The sequence below is a fragment of the Dipodomys merriami genome, unplaced genomic scaffold (genome assembly GCF_024711535.1).
Source record: "Dipodomys merriami isolate MVZ:Mamm:240054 unplaced genomic scaffold, mDipMer1.0.p SCAF_274, whole genome shotgun sequence".
NCBI classification, from domain to species: Eukaryota; Metazoa; Chordata; class Mammalia; order Rodentia; family Heteromyidae; genus Dipodomys; species Dipodomys merriami.
The window spans coordinates 1,160,761-1,177,136 of NW_027204204.1; the positions used below are offsets into that span (position 1 = coordinate 1,160,761).

Genomic DNA, 16,376 nt, shown 5'->3' on the forward strand with positions numbered 1-16,376 from the left:
GTTCCATATCCTGAGATTTGGAGTAGATGTACAGCTATTTTAAGAACTGACTACTCTTAATTAGTCAGTGTTTGGCAATTCTCTCTCCTACTGGAAAATGAGGCAGAACAGAATCTTTTTATATGAATGAATTTTGAGACAATTGAAATAGTTTTTTTTTTTTGCTGAGAAAATAATAATCAAGCTCCCTTTACTATATTTTATGTGGATACCTTGAGGTGATTTTTTCTTTTTTTTCTTTTCTAAAGTGCCACTTCTGGGGTTTGAACTTAGGGTCTGGGAGCTGTCCCTGAGCTTTTTTTAATCAAAGATAGCATTCTATTACTTGAACCACAGCTCCACTTGTGGATTTTTTGGTTGGTTAATTGGAGATAAGAATCTCATGGACTTTCTTTAGATGTCAACCTTCTGAGTAGCTAGATGTGAGCCACTGGCCCTTGGTGAGAGCATGAGATTCTTGTGAAAAACTATGCTAATTCCTTTGTTCTGTTGAAAAATGTCTGTGTCACACTCTAAGTTTTATGAATTACAATCACCTTTCTTGTGAGGCATAAACACATTTTAAACGGTGGTGGTTGGGGCTCTTTACTTACTGTCAACAGAAATTGGAAAGGCTGATGCCCACTAGCTGTGATTCACATCACTTGCTTTAACTTTTATTTGTTTACAACACAAACTTCTTGAGATACATTTTGTTATCCTTTTCTTGATAATTTTCTCTTAGAATTTTTTTTCTACTCATTTGAAGTAGACTGACAGTGTGAGTTTCTGGGGTGAAAATAGGAATTAAGGTTATCTAAATAGATCACAGGGATTGTATTCCTTAGAGGGTCTGTGCACTTCTTGAACCAATGTTTTCTTTAGTGTGCATATGACAGAAGCTTCTGTAAGGCATATCTATTTTTTAAGCAATAATATGTTTAATTAAAAGGGAATTCACTTACCACTTTGGGAAGCTCTTATTTATAAATTAATCTTTATAAAAGGCTACATTTACTAGGGCATACAGAATGATGCCACTGAAGCAATTTATTACAAATAATTTCATCATAGAAATTAACAAGCACTGTAATTTTCACAGTGAAGAAGACCATTTCATTTCATGTTACTTTATTGGTGTTGAGGTATTACTGTGTGGATGCTGTGTAGAATTGTTTAAATTATCAGGTAACTTAACACTTAGCACATACTTTCATCTTCTCATTTCTCTTGTAACTCTTCAATAGTTGCCCTACACTCTAGTTATTATATACATCTAGTCAGAGTCATCCGTCCATTAAAACACAAAAAAATTACTGCCATGAATTTTTCCATAAAGGTATTAGGTAGCACATGTTAACATACTGGGCTATGATTTCACATATTTTTCCAGGGGCACACACACCTACTAGTCTATTTCTTCTTTGCCTTCATTGACAGGAAATACTTTAGGTTGTGGCGTTGCCACTTAATTGTGTGACATGGCCCAGTCAGTCACTTGGGCTTGCTGATACCGTTCATTCTACTTAGAAAGGGTTGTTTGACTAGCACAGTACTTTTCTCATTATAAGAACTCAATGGATGATTAATTGTTTGCTAAAAGAAATTTAGTAAAATGATACTATTTTTAGTGATGGAAAAAGAACTAAAAGCCACATAGCAAATTCTAGAATCCCATTTCCTAATATCCTTTTTATGTAGTTGTAAGTTCTTTGGACATTTTTGGTATGTGAACACAGATTTCCAGAAGAGCTTTTCTGTCTTCAGAGAATAGTTAACAGTAGAAAGTCTTTTTTTACACTGAGCAGGAATCAGTTTTCTTCATCGTAGTCCTATCTGGGCAGGGAAGGGATCCTGTATAACTCATCTAACCCTGCTTCCATGTGGTAGCCTGTGCAGTGTCAAACCTGAGTGGGTTCCCCCAGTTTGTAGTTACTATCATATAATGTTGAACTTTCTGCCTTTGTGTCAGCCTTCTGTTAAGCCCCATTTCCATTTTGGTTGCCATTGGTCTGCTTTAAGATTGTGTGAATGTGTCTTTGATTATTGCTGTTTGCCTGTGTCATCAGTCAGGATAGCCTAAGTATACTGCATTAACAGAAGAGCTGAAAGATCCTCCCAGCTCACACCACTATGAACCATTGACCACAGTACTGCTTTATGTCCTCCTCTCAGGTCCCCTGCTAAAGGGTCCTCTGTTTCACACAGACTTCACTGTTACTTCGTTCAGAAGTATTGCATGCCATTTCTGCCACATTTTTTTTTTTTTTTTGGCCAAAACATTCACCACAAATTGAAAACCAAGTAGAAATTGTCAGTGGAAGAAATCAAAATCAAATGACCGAGCTTGGTGTCATGATGGGAAGAGACGGCATATACTTGGGGAAAGAATATATCAGTAATACAGAAATTGAGTATTTCCCTTTGCTTATAACCTGTTCTCCAAACAGCTCCTTATGATGTGACTGAAACACAAATGTTTCTGAAGTAAAAGCAAAGATAGGTTTATGCATGTTTTTTTCCATCCATCCATCCACCCACTAGGCCTTGGACTCACTCTTGCTTGGCCTTTTTGTTCAAAGCTGAGCCACCAGTTGCTCAGCTATCTGTTTTCCTTTTTCTTTTTATTTTAAACATTGAGCCATAAAATACCCTTGATGATGAAATACTATTAATTTACTTGTTACTGGCAATTTGGCTTGACTGTCTACCTTCTTCCCTTCCTTATTTTATATATCCTTCTCTCCTCACTTTCTAAAATGCAGTAGTTCAGATTGGTTTTGTTTTGTTTTTGTTTTTTTGGGTCCGGTCATGGGGCCTGAACTCTGGGCCTGGGCGCTGTCCCTCAGCTCTTCAGCTCAAGGCTAGCGCTCTACCACTTGAGCCACAGCGCCACTTCCAGCTTTTTTCTTTTTGCTTATGTGGTGCTGAGGAATCGAACCCAGGGCCTCAGGCATGCAAGGCAAGCACTCTACCACTGAGCCACCTTCCCAGCCCAGTTCAGATTGTTTTTAACCAGTCTTTTTAATTTAGTGAAATTTTGTTCTGTGTTAATAGTGATTTTTCTCAAAGGTCACTCTGTTCTAAGTTTATTTGTATTATACTTATCAATAATAGAAAAGTACTTTATGAGTAGATTATAGAAAACATTTTTCAGGAGTTTTTTCATTTGGCATTTTTGGATTATACACACATAATGCTTATTTCTCTTATTATAGTTGATAGAAGTTTTCATGATATACTAAATCTTTATTATATAATATCATAATGAAATAAAGCTTTAGTTGTGCATTTTGTAAAAGCCAGAAAATGTGTGCACTTAACAAATCCAGCATTGTAAATGGACTAATGAAAACCTTGCTTTTTAGTTTTTGTAGACCTACTTAAAATGTCTAGTTGTTGTAATACTATCAAGTTGTCATTATATATGCTAGTATAATTTAATTTTAATTGTCCTAAGGTTTTAGAATAAAATACATTTGCTTATTTGGATGGAAAGCAGTTTTTTTGTCCTCTAAACTTGAAGCCATTGCAGACCGAGTCTTTGGAATCTTCAGTGCTCTATAATGTCCGTGGTTACTCAGGGAGACTTTTATCTGTGGGCAGAACTGGAGATGAGAGTCTCACAGGCTTTCCTGCCTGAGCTGGCTTCGAACCCTGATCTCAGATCTCAGCTTCTTGAATGGTAGGATTACAGGCATAAACACTGGTGCCTGGCTTGCCTCAAAGCTTCTTGGTTTGCCAAGAGTTAGTGTTTAGAGTTAGTATTTTATTTGGAGAGTAAATAAAAATGTGGAGAAAACTGTAATTGCAGTTAGGAAAACAATAAGGTATTTAGAAAATTCTAGCTTTCACAGTTAAGACATAGTGATTTTGTCGAGTTTATCATCAAAGGACCAGTGAGTATTAAGACCCCACAGTGTTCCCTGCCCAGGAATCCAAATGCTTTCACAGTAATTCATTTATGAGATGCATCCCATTGACTTAAGAAATGAAGAAGTAGAAATAGTTGTATGCCCCTCCTTTATGATCAGATTAGATACATGATCTTGATGGCAGCTCTGTGACATTTTCTCAGTGCCTCAGCTACAAAATTTGGCTATCAAACCCATCCCTTACCTCATTACAAGAAGTGATACACTGTGCCTGGACATGATGTGTTGGTGCTTTATGGACAGTGTTACTGGAGTAAAGAACCTGATACCAAACTCTGGAGTTGTAAGAAGAGGCAATTTAAAAGATGCTTTTGCTGGGCCTTGTGACTTAACTAAAGTCCCCCAACTTTGTATCTGTGCCCTTGGATCTGATCAACTCGATCTTGAGCTCTAAGAAAGATCCACTGATCAGCATTCTGTGTAACAGCAAACTGCCTGATAGGCAGCCCTTTCCTAGCATGTTAGAGAAAACTGCCTAAAACTCAGGAGAGCACCTAGTTCTGTTTTGTTCCAGTGATAAAGCAATTCCTCCAAGGACAGAGACTGAGCTTTTACTTGACCCATAACCTGAAGCCATGCCTGTAACCTGGGGCTGTTTTAATTACGTGGATCATTTTCACCTCTGCCCCCAATGTCTGCCTCTGAAGATGGTTAAAGATGTACTCTAGTGCTATTTTCCCATAGCTGTCATGGAGTAAATATCCTTTCTCTACCCTTCACCATATCTCTCTATTTGGCTTATGGGGGAAAATCAGTTGGGAATCGAGGACTTTGAGCTTAGTATCTAAAAACTTGGTCTTGATTGGGATTAACTACTGGTATGTAGGCTAGCTAAAAATAATTAAGTCTTTTGGCTAGCGATGGAAATATTTTTTCAGTTTTGCTTTGTAATTGCTTCTTGGGTGGGTGTTCCGTAATTCTTATCCTAAATTTAATGGCACCATCTAGTCTTTAGGAAGCATGCTTGTATAAATTTCAATTTAGGAAATTAGGTTGAATTACTTGAAAATAATTTTTACCCTTTTGAACAAGAAAGATTGTTTCTTTCAGAATAAAACCAGATGAAGCCAGTGACATTTTGAGATAACAATGTCCTAAATTGACTCTGCCCAAAGTGAGTTACATGGTGGCCAGAAGAAACTGCTGCCATTGACTAACCTGTTTAACCTGTAATGAGTTGGTCCAGAGTCTGTGAGCTATTTCCATTCTTGTTGATGGTGTGGAAATTACAGAGACAGAAGCCATGAGCAGAATTGCCTGAATATTGAGTAAAGAATTGCTAGATAGCTCTTTTCCTGGGAGGAAGAACCTTGTCTAGAATTATATGCAGCATTTTGACAGCTTTTCTTAACAAAATATGTGTCATTTCATTGAGTGGTGTTAAGAGATTACTGTATTTCATGAACTTCAAAATGCACACTTCCTTCACAAATTTTATTTTATTTTTAAATTACAGATATTCTTTATAATCAGTGACATCTCACAATTGGCCAGATGGCATTTAGGTTGTAATAGTCATTTGCCTGCACATGAGTGAACTTGGTTTTAACGGTGTTTTTGTCACTTTAGCTAAATTGTTGAGCACTATTTGTGTTGTAAGAGTTGAGTTCAATTACTATTTAACACGTCTTCTAAAGATACCCTGTGATTTGACAGTGAAAGCCAATCACACACATGGCATGGAAATGGAAGTGAGGTATGGCTTGGCTAGGAGGAAAGCAAGTACTTACGACTGAAGATAACAATCAGGAGTCCTCATCTTGCAGAGGCAAACTGATTTGCTTTCCCATACCCTCTAAAGGAAATGCCCAAGTAGATGACTCTGTTGTGTTTTTGTTACTGAGATCTATGCTAAGGATCATAAGCCAAGCCAAACAAATAGAGAAACATTTTTAAGGCCAAGAAAACAACATTAAAACTTTGCAAGATAGATCTTAGTGGCTTGGAAGAATATTCCTGAGGAAATAGTATGTTTCTGACATCATGTTTCTAACATTTTTAATGACATAAGAAGGGAAATAATGCAGAAATGTGATTTGAAGTAATTCCAAAATGCAAGGAATTATGGAACTAACTGGTTTATTCTGATAGTTTTTTCCCCATGAGCATAATTTTTTTTAATTGTAAAGGTGATATGCAAAGGTGATACTTCTTTGAAGTAAATATAATGTAAAAGTTTTGTAAATTTTTGACAGTTTATTTGGTGATATCTGTCTCTTGGTTGGTGTATCTCATCTGAGATTATTCAGTGACTTGCTAATTTATTACTGAACCTATAAAAGTAATTCTTGATATATTTATTGTAGGTGCCTAATGGATAAGAACTTCGTTAGGATTGGGAAGTGGTTTGTTCGACCCTATGAGAAGGATGAAAAGCCAGTCAACAAGAGGTAAGGTATTTTACAGTTCTCTTGGTTTCCTTTATGTGATCACAACTCTCTTTGGGACAAGTTGGGGTGAGATCAGGGTATTTATTTCTTAGTTATGTTAATGGTTTTATACTAAAATAGATCCTGGTTCATAGTGTATCAAATACTGGATTGTTTTGTTGGCTATTAAAAACAGGACTACAAAGTTGATTGTCTTTATATGCATATTTCAACCACTTATTATTACATTGTTTGGAACTGGACCATTATATATAATTTCCTCTCTCCCTCCCTCCCTCCCTACTTCTCTCCCTCCCTCACAGTACTAGGATTTGAATTCAGGGCATCAGGCTTTGTTGATCAAGGCTGGTTTTCTGCCACTTGAGCCATACCTCTACTTCTTGATTTTTTTCTGGTTAGTTGGAGATAAGAGTATCTTGGACTTTCCTGGCCAGGCTGAGATCTGAGAATCGTGGTTTGAAGCCAGTCCAAACAAGAACTTTTGTGAGACTCTTTTTCCAATTAACTTCCAAAAAGCTACAAGTGGAGCTGTGATTCAAGTGATAGAGTACCAGCCCTGAGCAAAAAAGTCAAGGAACAGTGTCCAGACTCCAAGTTAAAGCCCTAGGATTGGCGTTTGTGTGTGCACAAGTTCACTAAAATGTTGAACATTATTTAGTATGGATTGATGACCCATCCCCTCCCCTATCTTCCTTTCCCCCTATTAGCTCCTCTTTTGGTTAACACAGTCTCTGACTAGTGTAAAACCCAGACAGTGAATTACTTCTTTAAGCAGTCCTAATCTCTTAGCCATCATTTGTGGTATGGGTGGGTTTAAGTTCAGCCCTTAATACTGAATATGCCTTCCTGATGGGTGCTGCTGTTATAGAGAAGTCTTTCCTTTGAAAGATATCATCAGGTTCCAGAAATTGTTTTCATGTGAGGAGCAGAAGTGGGAAAATATTATAGATCAGAGTTTGATATCTGAACCTTTTCATCAGTTGAATGAAACTTAATTCAGAATGTTAATTAAAAATATGTAATATATTCCAGGACCAATCATAGGCACATATTTAAATAATACCAGCCACCTTGGAAGCAGAGATCAGGAGGATTGTAGTTTGAGGAAAATGCAGTAAAAACAGTATTTTAGGAACTCAGAGTGCATGTATGCATGCCCTACCCTTATATGAAACATATATAATATCTAAATCTGCTTTGTCTACATCGGGCAAGTTCTGTAAGATGGAAGCTTAGATTAGCTATGAAATTAACTGAGGCTATAGACTGATATTATTCTAGTAATGACTGGAAAATTATAATATTTTGTTACAGTTTAAGAGTTAAAAAATTCCAGAGCCTTGCTTAGTGTGGTCTAGGAAGTTGAAGTCTTTTAAAAGCCTGCATGGGTTGGGAAAAATCTTTAGAGAAACCTATCTTTTCTTTGAGGGTCCCTTTCAGAATTTTCAGCAATGTCATTGTGATTCATGTACAACTTTTCCCAGATACTCTTGCCTCCTTGGTTCTGTAGATTTTATCAATATGGCTTGTTTTCAGTCAGTGCCTTTTGTATTCTCTCAAGGAATTTTAGCATTGACTATCTACAGAGTTCTTGTTAACCTTTTTATTCTAGAGCATATTCAACTCTTAGGCAATTGAGCATAACCTACACTCTGACTAGTGTTAAGATGTATTTTTGTGGTGATCTCTGGTGGTCTCTAGCTTCTCTGTAGGAGGTTAATCAGTTGGCATCTCCCTTCCACTTCAAGAGAAGGCACCAGCAGAAAGGAAGTTTATTTCCTAGAGCTGGCAGCACAGATTTGGATATATACTGAAAGACAGATTGCAAAGGTAGGATAAAACGTTAAGAGATGTTCTGTAATATAGTGTCACTGTGGAAATTGTAAATTAGAACCAGCATTTGCTGAGATGCCAGTCTTTACTACATATCTGCAGCTTTGTATTATTTTCTTTGGTTTTATAGCTTAGGAAATAGAATCTTAGAGAACTATGTTATACTAGAGTGTAGAGGAGGAATGTATTTAAAAGGAGAGAGGAGGGCCTTGGCAAACCACTCACAGTGATTTGAGCCTCAATACTCAGCGGCGGTCCTGTGAGATTCATTAGGGGTGGTAGTTGGGACAGATCCCTAATTCTCAGTAGGGAGATTGAGAGCCAGAGAACAAGTAACATGTCCAAGGTCACAGTGTTTGTAAGGGAGTTTGGAACAATCTAATACCTAGGCTCCTGCCTTAATCTTAGCAAGTAAATCAATTCTTTTTCTCCTCCCCCCACCTCCCCGCTACCCCAAATGGAAAGGACAACAAAAGGGTAGAGTGTAAAGGCTTAATGTGAAGAGTGAAGTAGTTAAGAAACAAAAACAGTGATGTTCATCTTTTCAATCTGGGCCTCTGTGGGCTCTGGGTAGTCTTGCTGTGAACAATAGAAAAACGGTACAGACCCGGCACCAAAAGAGAAGACTGCCTGGACAGCAGCCTAAAGGCTTTGAAGGAGATTCCTCACCATCTTTTATGACCCCTGCGTGTATGGCGCTGCTCTAAGCGGGGTATTTAAATGCATAAGTAGGAGGAAGAAAGAGGCTCCCATCTAAGCACATTCTCTCAATTAATAGGCAGTGGCTGCTGTGTACTTGCCCCAAGGACTGAGCCAGTTCGGCTCTGTCACGGGCTCCCTTGTGGTGACCACGTGGTCTGTCTTCCCTAGGAGCTGTTAAGCTAGCAATTTTTGGTGCAGTCAAATTTGAATCTTTTAGTAAGAGGAACAGATCAGTGGTATGAAGAGGTGAGGCTGTTTCCTAAAACTTTGCTTAAATATTTCAGTGACTGTATCTTAATAATAAAGGAAAATATGATTTCTTTTGTAGAAAGAATTTATTTGTAACACTTAGCCAAACATTATCCATTATACACGAGGCATAAGAAAAAGAACATCCTTTTAAAACTTGAAAATTGGGCATATTTTAAATGGTAAAAAAGACTTCTAAGATTTAATATTTAATAATATGTTTTATTTGCAGGATGAATTGGGGAGAAAACTATAAATAGAGAAATGTGTATTACTAATAAATTATGAAAAAGCTGCTTTGGTAACTATATGACCCTATTATTAGTCACACAAAACTGGGAAGCAAGTGCAGTAGTGCACTTTATTTTTTTCTGTTATAGGATGAATGTTAAGCTGGAAAGAAAACTGTTGTATCCAGACATGTCTGCCATTATAGAGATAAGTGTTGGAATTATTGTTTAGAGAGAGAAAGAAATGAAACAATAGCCTAACCTTAGCTGAGGTATACTTTGTATGATATATAAGGTTTAAAAATTATGTGACCGTTTTGCAAAGTGTTCTGATAAAACAGGCATTTATTTGCTTTTTCAGTAGTAGGTTTTGGGCCTTTACCTATTTTGTCTTTTTATTCTTCCATTTTTCTTCATAACATGCAACATTTTCAGAACTCTGAGTTTTTGGTTAAGTATATGTTTTTATAAGGTGGGAATTAATTTAGTAATTAAATGGGTTCTTTTACATTTGTTTAGTTCTTCTTGTTCTTTCGTGTTTGATGGATGTACTGAATGATGAAAGATCACTGGGTAAATGGAGCTCATTTGATATAAACCCTGAATGCCCAGGTAGTGAGTGGGAACAGTCTCTGACTTTCCTAAGAAAGCTAGAGTGTTGGGCTTTCTCAGGCCATACAGGTAGATGAGCCTGGCTACAGATCTTTTCTCTCTTTCTAATTAGTTGTGTTTTCTCTGCTGTAGAACATTGCCTTCCTTAATTTAAGTTGCTGGAAAAAACGTTTAACTTGGTGCTTAAAAAACGTACAAAGGTAATACACTGGAAAGGTGGGCAGTTTAGAAGGCAGTAAAGAGAGAAAGTAAAGTCCCTTTTTGTTTTCTATCCCACTCACCGAAAGTATGAATGGTCTTGCACAGTTTTTGGAGTCAGATACTGGATTTATACGATTTTACTTAAAATCTACCACAAAATTAAGCAAAATCAAATACTCCCCAATTTAATACAAATTCCTACTCACCAAGCTATTTATTTTAAACTATTCAATATTATTTCCCCCTTTGTTATGAATGTTAATTGTGCTTACTGCTATTTTGTTTTTGTTTTTGTTTTTGTTGGTGGTGGGGCCTGAATTCTGGGAGTGGGCCCTGTCCCTCAGATCTTCAGCTCAAGGCTAGCTCTTTACCACTTGAGCCACAGGCACCACTTCCGGCTTTTTCTGCTTATGTGGTGCTGAGGAATTGAACCCAGGATCTCATGCATGCAGGGCAAGCACTCTACCACTGGGCCATCTTCCCAGCCGCTAACTACTATTTTATTTTTTAAAGAAATGACCCCTAATTTTCTTGTTACTGGAGTTGGAAGGACCTGTGATGTAAGACAGTTGCTTTATGTAAGAGCTCCCACAGTATTTAATTCCACTTAGTGGTATCAGAATGTAGATTTCTGTTTTTTCTTATTGCCTTCAGCTTACTTTGAAAGCATGTTTCATATGTATATTAAAAAAGAATCTCTTTATAAAATGTATGAGCTAATACAAGCATGCAGCTGGTTCTTGAATATTTGGATTGTAATAATTTTATTCTTGACCATATGTGATCAAGAAAATAAGAGGGTTGGACCTAATCAGTTTTAAGGACCTTTCTCACAGTAAATGTCCATAATTTTAGTTTGGTGCTGTCAAGAGGATGCTGAAAACCTAGCTGTTTATCTTTCGGCTCAAGAAACAATTGTGCTCAATAGCTAATTTTGACTGCATTTCCCAGCAGAGAGTAGTCTTGCTTGCTGCGTTATTTGGTGCACTCTAGCTCCAGCTTTCCTAGATTGCTTATTCCAATTCAAGGAAAATTTTATAAATGTAGGAAGTTATGCGGTGGAGCCAGGATTGAGAATAAACATCTCTAATGCTAGCTGCTCAGGAGACTGAGATCTGAGGATTGCAGTTTGAAGCTAGCCTGAGCAAGGGAAGTCTGTGAGATTCTTTTCTCCAGTTACCAACCAAAAAGCTAGGAGTAGAGCTGTTGCTCAAGGGGTAGAGTCCCAGTTTTGAGCAAAAAACTAGGGGACAGCACCCGCGCCTTGAGGAGTTCAAGCCCCAGCATTGACTTGTATGTGTGCATGCATGCACACACACACACACACACACACACACACACACACACACACACACACACACACACACACACACACACACACACACACACACACACACACACACACACACACACACACACACACACACACACACACACACACACAATGTAATCTCAAACTTTTGAGATCAGATCATGATTCCGGTTGTGTATACTATACAGTGAGGTAAATTATAAGCCTGTTTCTCTCTGGTCCTAGGATAGTATGGCTGGAAATGCAGTGTGGAACAGAAAAGAAGATTGTTGTGGTAGTGCTTGTGGTGGTCTAGTTTGAGTGGGATGATGTTGGCTGGCCCAGACTAGGTGTGGATCTAGCCATCACCTTGACATAAACTAGGATGCAGTTTGCCAGTCAGCTGTGCAGCCTTGCTTGTACAGATGGGACATTTATAGGCATGCCATGGCTTTAAAAATTCATCTCAAGCATTCTTCTTTCTTCACTGTTCATGTAATAGAGTTGAAAACAGGGCACCAAGGGTCCCTAGCAAGAATATCTGCAGTGACAAGACTGCTGGTTCTTCAAATAGCAAATCAGGAAACTTGCTTATAAACCATCTTAGCACATAACAAATGCTTGCTTAATTCACATTAAATCAAATAAAACGTGGAAGTTGTAAACTTTATTAAGTTAAATTGCCTGAGATGTAAGGAACTACTGATTGTATTTCTGACTGATTTCAGCTCACTAATTAGATTTACAGATTCAAAATGATAAGTGATATTTAAGAGGATCGTTTTAAACATTAAGTATTGTTACTAGTTTAGAATATTAAAAGATGTAGAAATAGTCTATATGTCCTGTAAATTAGAGTAAAATAAAATAATATCAAATCAGCTTTGAGACTTGATAATAGAAACCCAGAAAAATTTTTATAACTCTCTCAGTGTTTGCCAGTTAAATGGGGTAGAAGGAGGGCAGAAAGGTAATTACTTGACTTTGTGCTATTTTCTTTGCCTTCTATTGGCTGATACTGAGCTTGGATTTTGATGTTGGCCTTTGGGGAATACTTTATGTTAATTTACTTGAAATGCACATGCTTTTTGAATAGACAGTATTGACTCTGTCTGAAAGTCCATTTTAATAGCAGGGTGCTCTGTTTAGAAAAACAAAAGTTATCTTTTCGTTATGACTTATTTGGTTATCTGTAATCAAGCTAAAGCATGTTAGATTTAGGCGATAACAAGTGGGATGATCTGGCCTTGTCTATACTATGGGAGGGAATGAATTCTAATTACTGGATGTTCATTAGTTACTGATTTCTAAGCATATGACTCTATACTTGCTTTGACAACACATATACTAAACATATGACTCTTAATTTATCAAATACGTTTAGCACTGTGACCTCTTGTGTGTTCCACTAGGCCTGGCATATTGATTGACATATAGGGTATCACTCACATTTTACCTGAGCTGGCCTTGGACCCCCCCTCCCTCCCCCCAGATTGCAGCCACCTGTGTATTACAATTCCATGTGTGTACTCTTTTAAGTTCAGATTAACCTCAAACTCAAAATATTTCTGCATCAGCCACCTCCTAAGTGTTAGGATTATAGGCAAGTATAACCCTGCTTGGCTTTTGAAGCACTTTTATAATTATTATTTTGGTTCATAAAATTTCATCTGTTTTCAGAATTGAAACTCATCTAGCTATTAAAGGTCTTAATCTACATTGAAAAGATGACATTGAATTATTAGTGATTGTCTTCTCTGAACCCTTGTATTTTCGTTTTATGCAATGAACATATATTACTTCATTTAAAAAATAAAGCTGAGTATTAAACAAAATAGTAAACTTATTATACAACTCTATATTAATAAAGTTACACCTCGGTATTTTCTTTTAAAAATCAGCATCCCTATTGAAATGGCACAGTATACCTCATAACTATGTATAATTAATTCTTACTTAGAAATAAAAACACATTGCAAAAATAAATATAAAGTGCTTGAAAGACCGCAATGCTAAAATAAAAGCAACAGGTAATTATCATAAACACATTAGATACAGGTGCTGTGGGCATAATTCCTGAGCAGAGCATGAATAAAGCACTGGGTTGAATTCCTAGCACTGCTAAATATGTACAAGCATGCATTAAAAATAAAATAGATGGTATTAAAAATAAATGCATTATTAGACATTTTTGTGTTAGTGTTGTTGGTTGTTAGAAACAGTTAATATGTATGAAATAAAGTTTTAATTGTCAAGGAATTGATTAATTGACAAGGAATGTTTTCATCTGCCTAATACTTAAAAGAAACTCAAGATACAAATTTGCATCTGTTAAGGAAATAAAAACAAGATTGTAAAATCAAGCATTGGCCATACTAGTCCACTGTTGCTGTGTCAATGTCAGTAAATCACAGGTTTCTGAGAAGGGAAACAGCATTGCAGAAAGAGAGCTAGGAGATCCATGTTATTTTCACCTAGTAATACCAGTTTTTTTTTTGGGGGGGGGGTGGTGGTGGTTGGTTGTAGTTCCTGAACTCTGAGTGCTGTCCCTGAACACTTTTGTTTAAGACTCTGCCACTTTGAACCACAGCTCCACTTCCTGTTTTCTGGTGGTTAGTTGGAGATGAGTCTCATGGACTTTTTTTGCCTGGCTGGCTTTGAACTTTGATCCTCTGAGTAGCTAGGATTACAGGCATGAGCCACCAGCGCCCAGCTGTAATATCACTTTTGATAAGTGGTATTGCAGAAAAACCAGAAAAATGTCTCTTCCATAGGTGTATTATTTATAATTAATCAGGAACTGGGAAACCTGGTTTTCAGTAGCTAAGCAAAAATATTTGCTAACATATGAATTTGTATTTTTTTTTTTTTTTGGTCGGTTGTGGAGCTTGAACTCTTAGCCTGGGTGGTGTCCCTAACATATGAATTTGTATTTATTTTTTGGTCGGTTGTGGGGCTTGAACTCTTAGCCTGGGTGCGCTCTACCACTTGAGCCACAGTGCCACTTCTGGTTTTCTGAGTGATTTATTGGAGATAATAGTCCCATGGAGTTTCCCGCCCTAGCTGGCTTTGAACCACGATCCTCAGATCTCAGCCTTCTGAGTAGCTAGGATTACAGGTGTAAGCCACAGATACCCGTTTATGAATTTGTATTTTGATAACTCAATTCTTTTTGATTACTACCTAAAGTATAGGTAATCAAGAATTCAAAATGTACCTCATGCTTATATTACTATGGAATAATTTAGTTTATAAGGCAAATCTGCTTTCTTCCCTTTCTTTACCCGTAAAAGAAGATAAGGGACAAAGTGGTCTCTGATGCTTAAATCTATTGCAGTATGTGAGCTGGGAGCTGTGGGAGGTGATAGGTTCTTGAAATTGTGTTTTTGTGGCCAAGGAGTCTCCTTTTCCCTTACAAATGTTAGACTGGTGACTGATACGTTGTGTAGGGTGTCAGTAATGTGCTGGAGGATGAATTACTCTCTAGTTTGTGATGATTTTTGGAGGAGGGAAGATGACACAATAAATAAGTAAAGAACAAGTGAGATTCCTTTCTAGTAAGTCTCAGCATATGAATAAAATAATAAATTTTTTTTTTGTTGTGTGTGTGATTTGGGGCAGAGGAGGAAAGATTAATTTAGGTTCATGGTTCCAGAGGTTTCATTCCACGGGCACATCTAATAATTGAGGTTTTGCCCCCATAAATTGGTGGTACAAGGAGGCTGCATTGTGGTATTTCCATATGTGCATACAATGTCCTGTGAGTCAGTTTACCCCTCTGTCACTGTCTCAACCCTCCTTCTTCCTCCCTTGTTCAAACAATTTCAGTAGGTTTCATGTTCTATTTTATACCTGATATAAAGTACTTCGATTATATTTATACCCTTTCATTCCTCCCTGTTATCTCTCTTCCTACTGGTACTTGCCATCCAACAGAACCAATTACACCTTCCATTTTCTTTAGTGTATATTATGTGTACAAAGATGTCTCACTGTGGCCTTTCACCTATGCCTACTTTAGCCCTCTCTTTTGCTCTCTTACTACCCTCTATTATTGAGCCATTGTCAGTGCCTTTCCTTATTGTATCTGTTCTCACAAAGACACAACACTCTAACATTCTCTTATTTTCTTCTCTCTAATAACATATTTATTGAGCAGTATGTATTTTCAATTATTATTAATAAAGCTATTTTCAAAATAGGTAATAATTTTCTTGAGTTGATGAATGCAAAATTTATGGTAGAGAAAAGTTAAGTAATTTACCTAAAGTTATACAACGGATAGTCTGAGCAAGGCCATGCGGCCCCAGAGCCTGCTGTCTGATGTGCTTCTTCCCAGAAGCCTCTTAATACCTCACCGAGCTGGCCTTGGCTGGAGTCCAGTAGGCACTTGTTGAGACTGGGTGTCCTGGGCAAGTACGTGAAACCAGGCAGGGCTTTGTCAGGCAGTTCACATACTAGCTGGGCTGAGGAGCCCAATGCATTTGAGAAAACTGGCAAGGACTTGAAGAGTGAAGGGAGTTGGCTAGGTTACCTCTGCTAGCTAGGGACAAAGCTAGGATTGTTCTCAGTGGAAGGTTGGTTCTGCCAGCAAGGCTTGGTTTCTACTTATAGCTTTAATAGGGCCGATCAGGATTCCTTTGGTTGGCATTAGCTTCCATATGGGCTCCTAAGTTTCTGGTTTTATAGCACCTGGTTAGTGGCTTGTTGTGAGGAAGGTATTCAGATGGGGTGAGACAGAACTTTCTTGTGCAGCACCCTTACCATCCCTGGGAACTAGATCGTGATTGTAATGCTGTGTTCTGAGTGTCTTGGCTCTTGTGGCAGGTCATTTCTCAGAGTCCGCAAATTGTGACTCTCACTTAACTTCCTTTTTCCATTATTAGACTTGCATATCTTGGAAAAAATTCTTTAAGAGTGTACCACCACAAGTCTATAAAGAGTGATGCTCATA

General features: G+C 37.5%; 1 protein-coding gene across 3 annotated transcripts in view; it reads left to right on the top strand.

Annotated features, from left to right (window-relative positions):
* The window catches only part of LOC138837712 (mediator of RNA polymerase II transcription subunit 13-like), a 200,213-nt gene that overhangs the window by 102,787 nt on the left and 81,050 nt on the right, over positions 1–16,376 (top strand). For all 3 annotated transcript variants that reach the window (XR_011375419.1, XM_070036665.1, XM_070036666.1), the window contains exon 4: positions 6,221–6,304. Coding sequence is in view for 2 of the 3 variants with exons in the window: in XM_070036665.1 (XP_069892766.1) it covers positions 6,221–6,304 (84 nt within the window). In the remaining variant the exon portion in view is untranslated. The remainder of the gene's footprint in view (positions 1–6,220; positions 6,305–16,376) is intronic.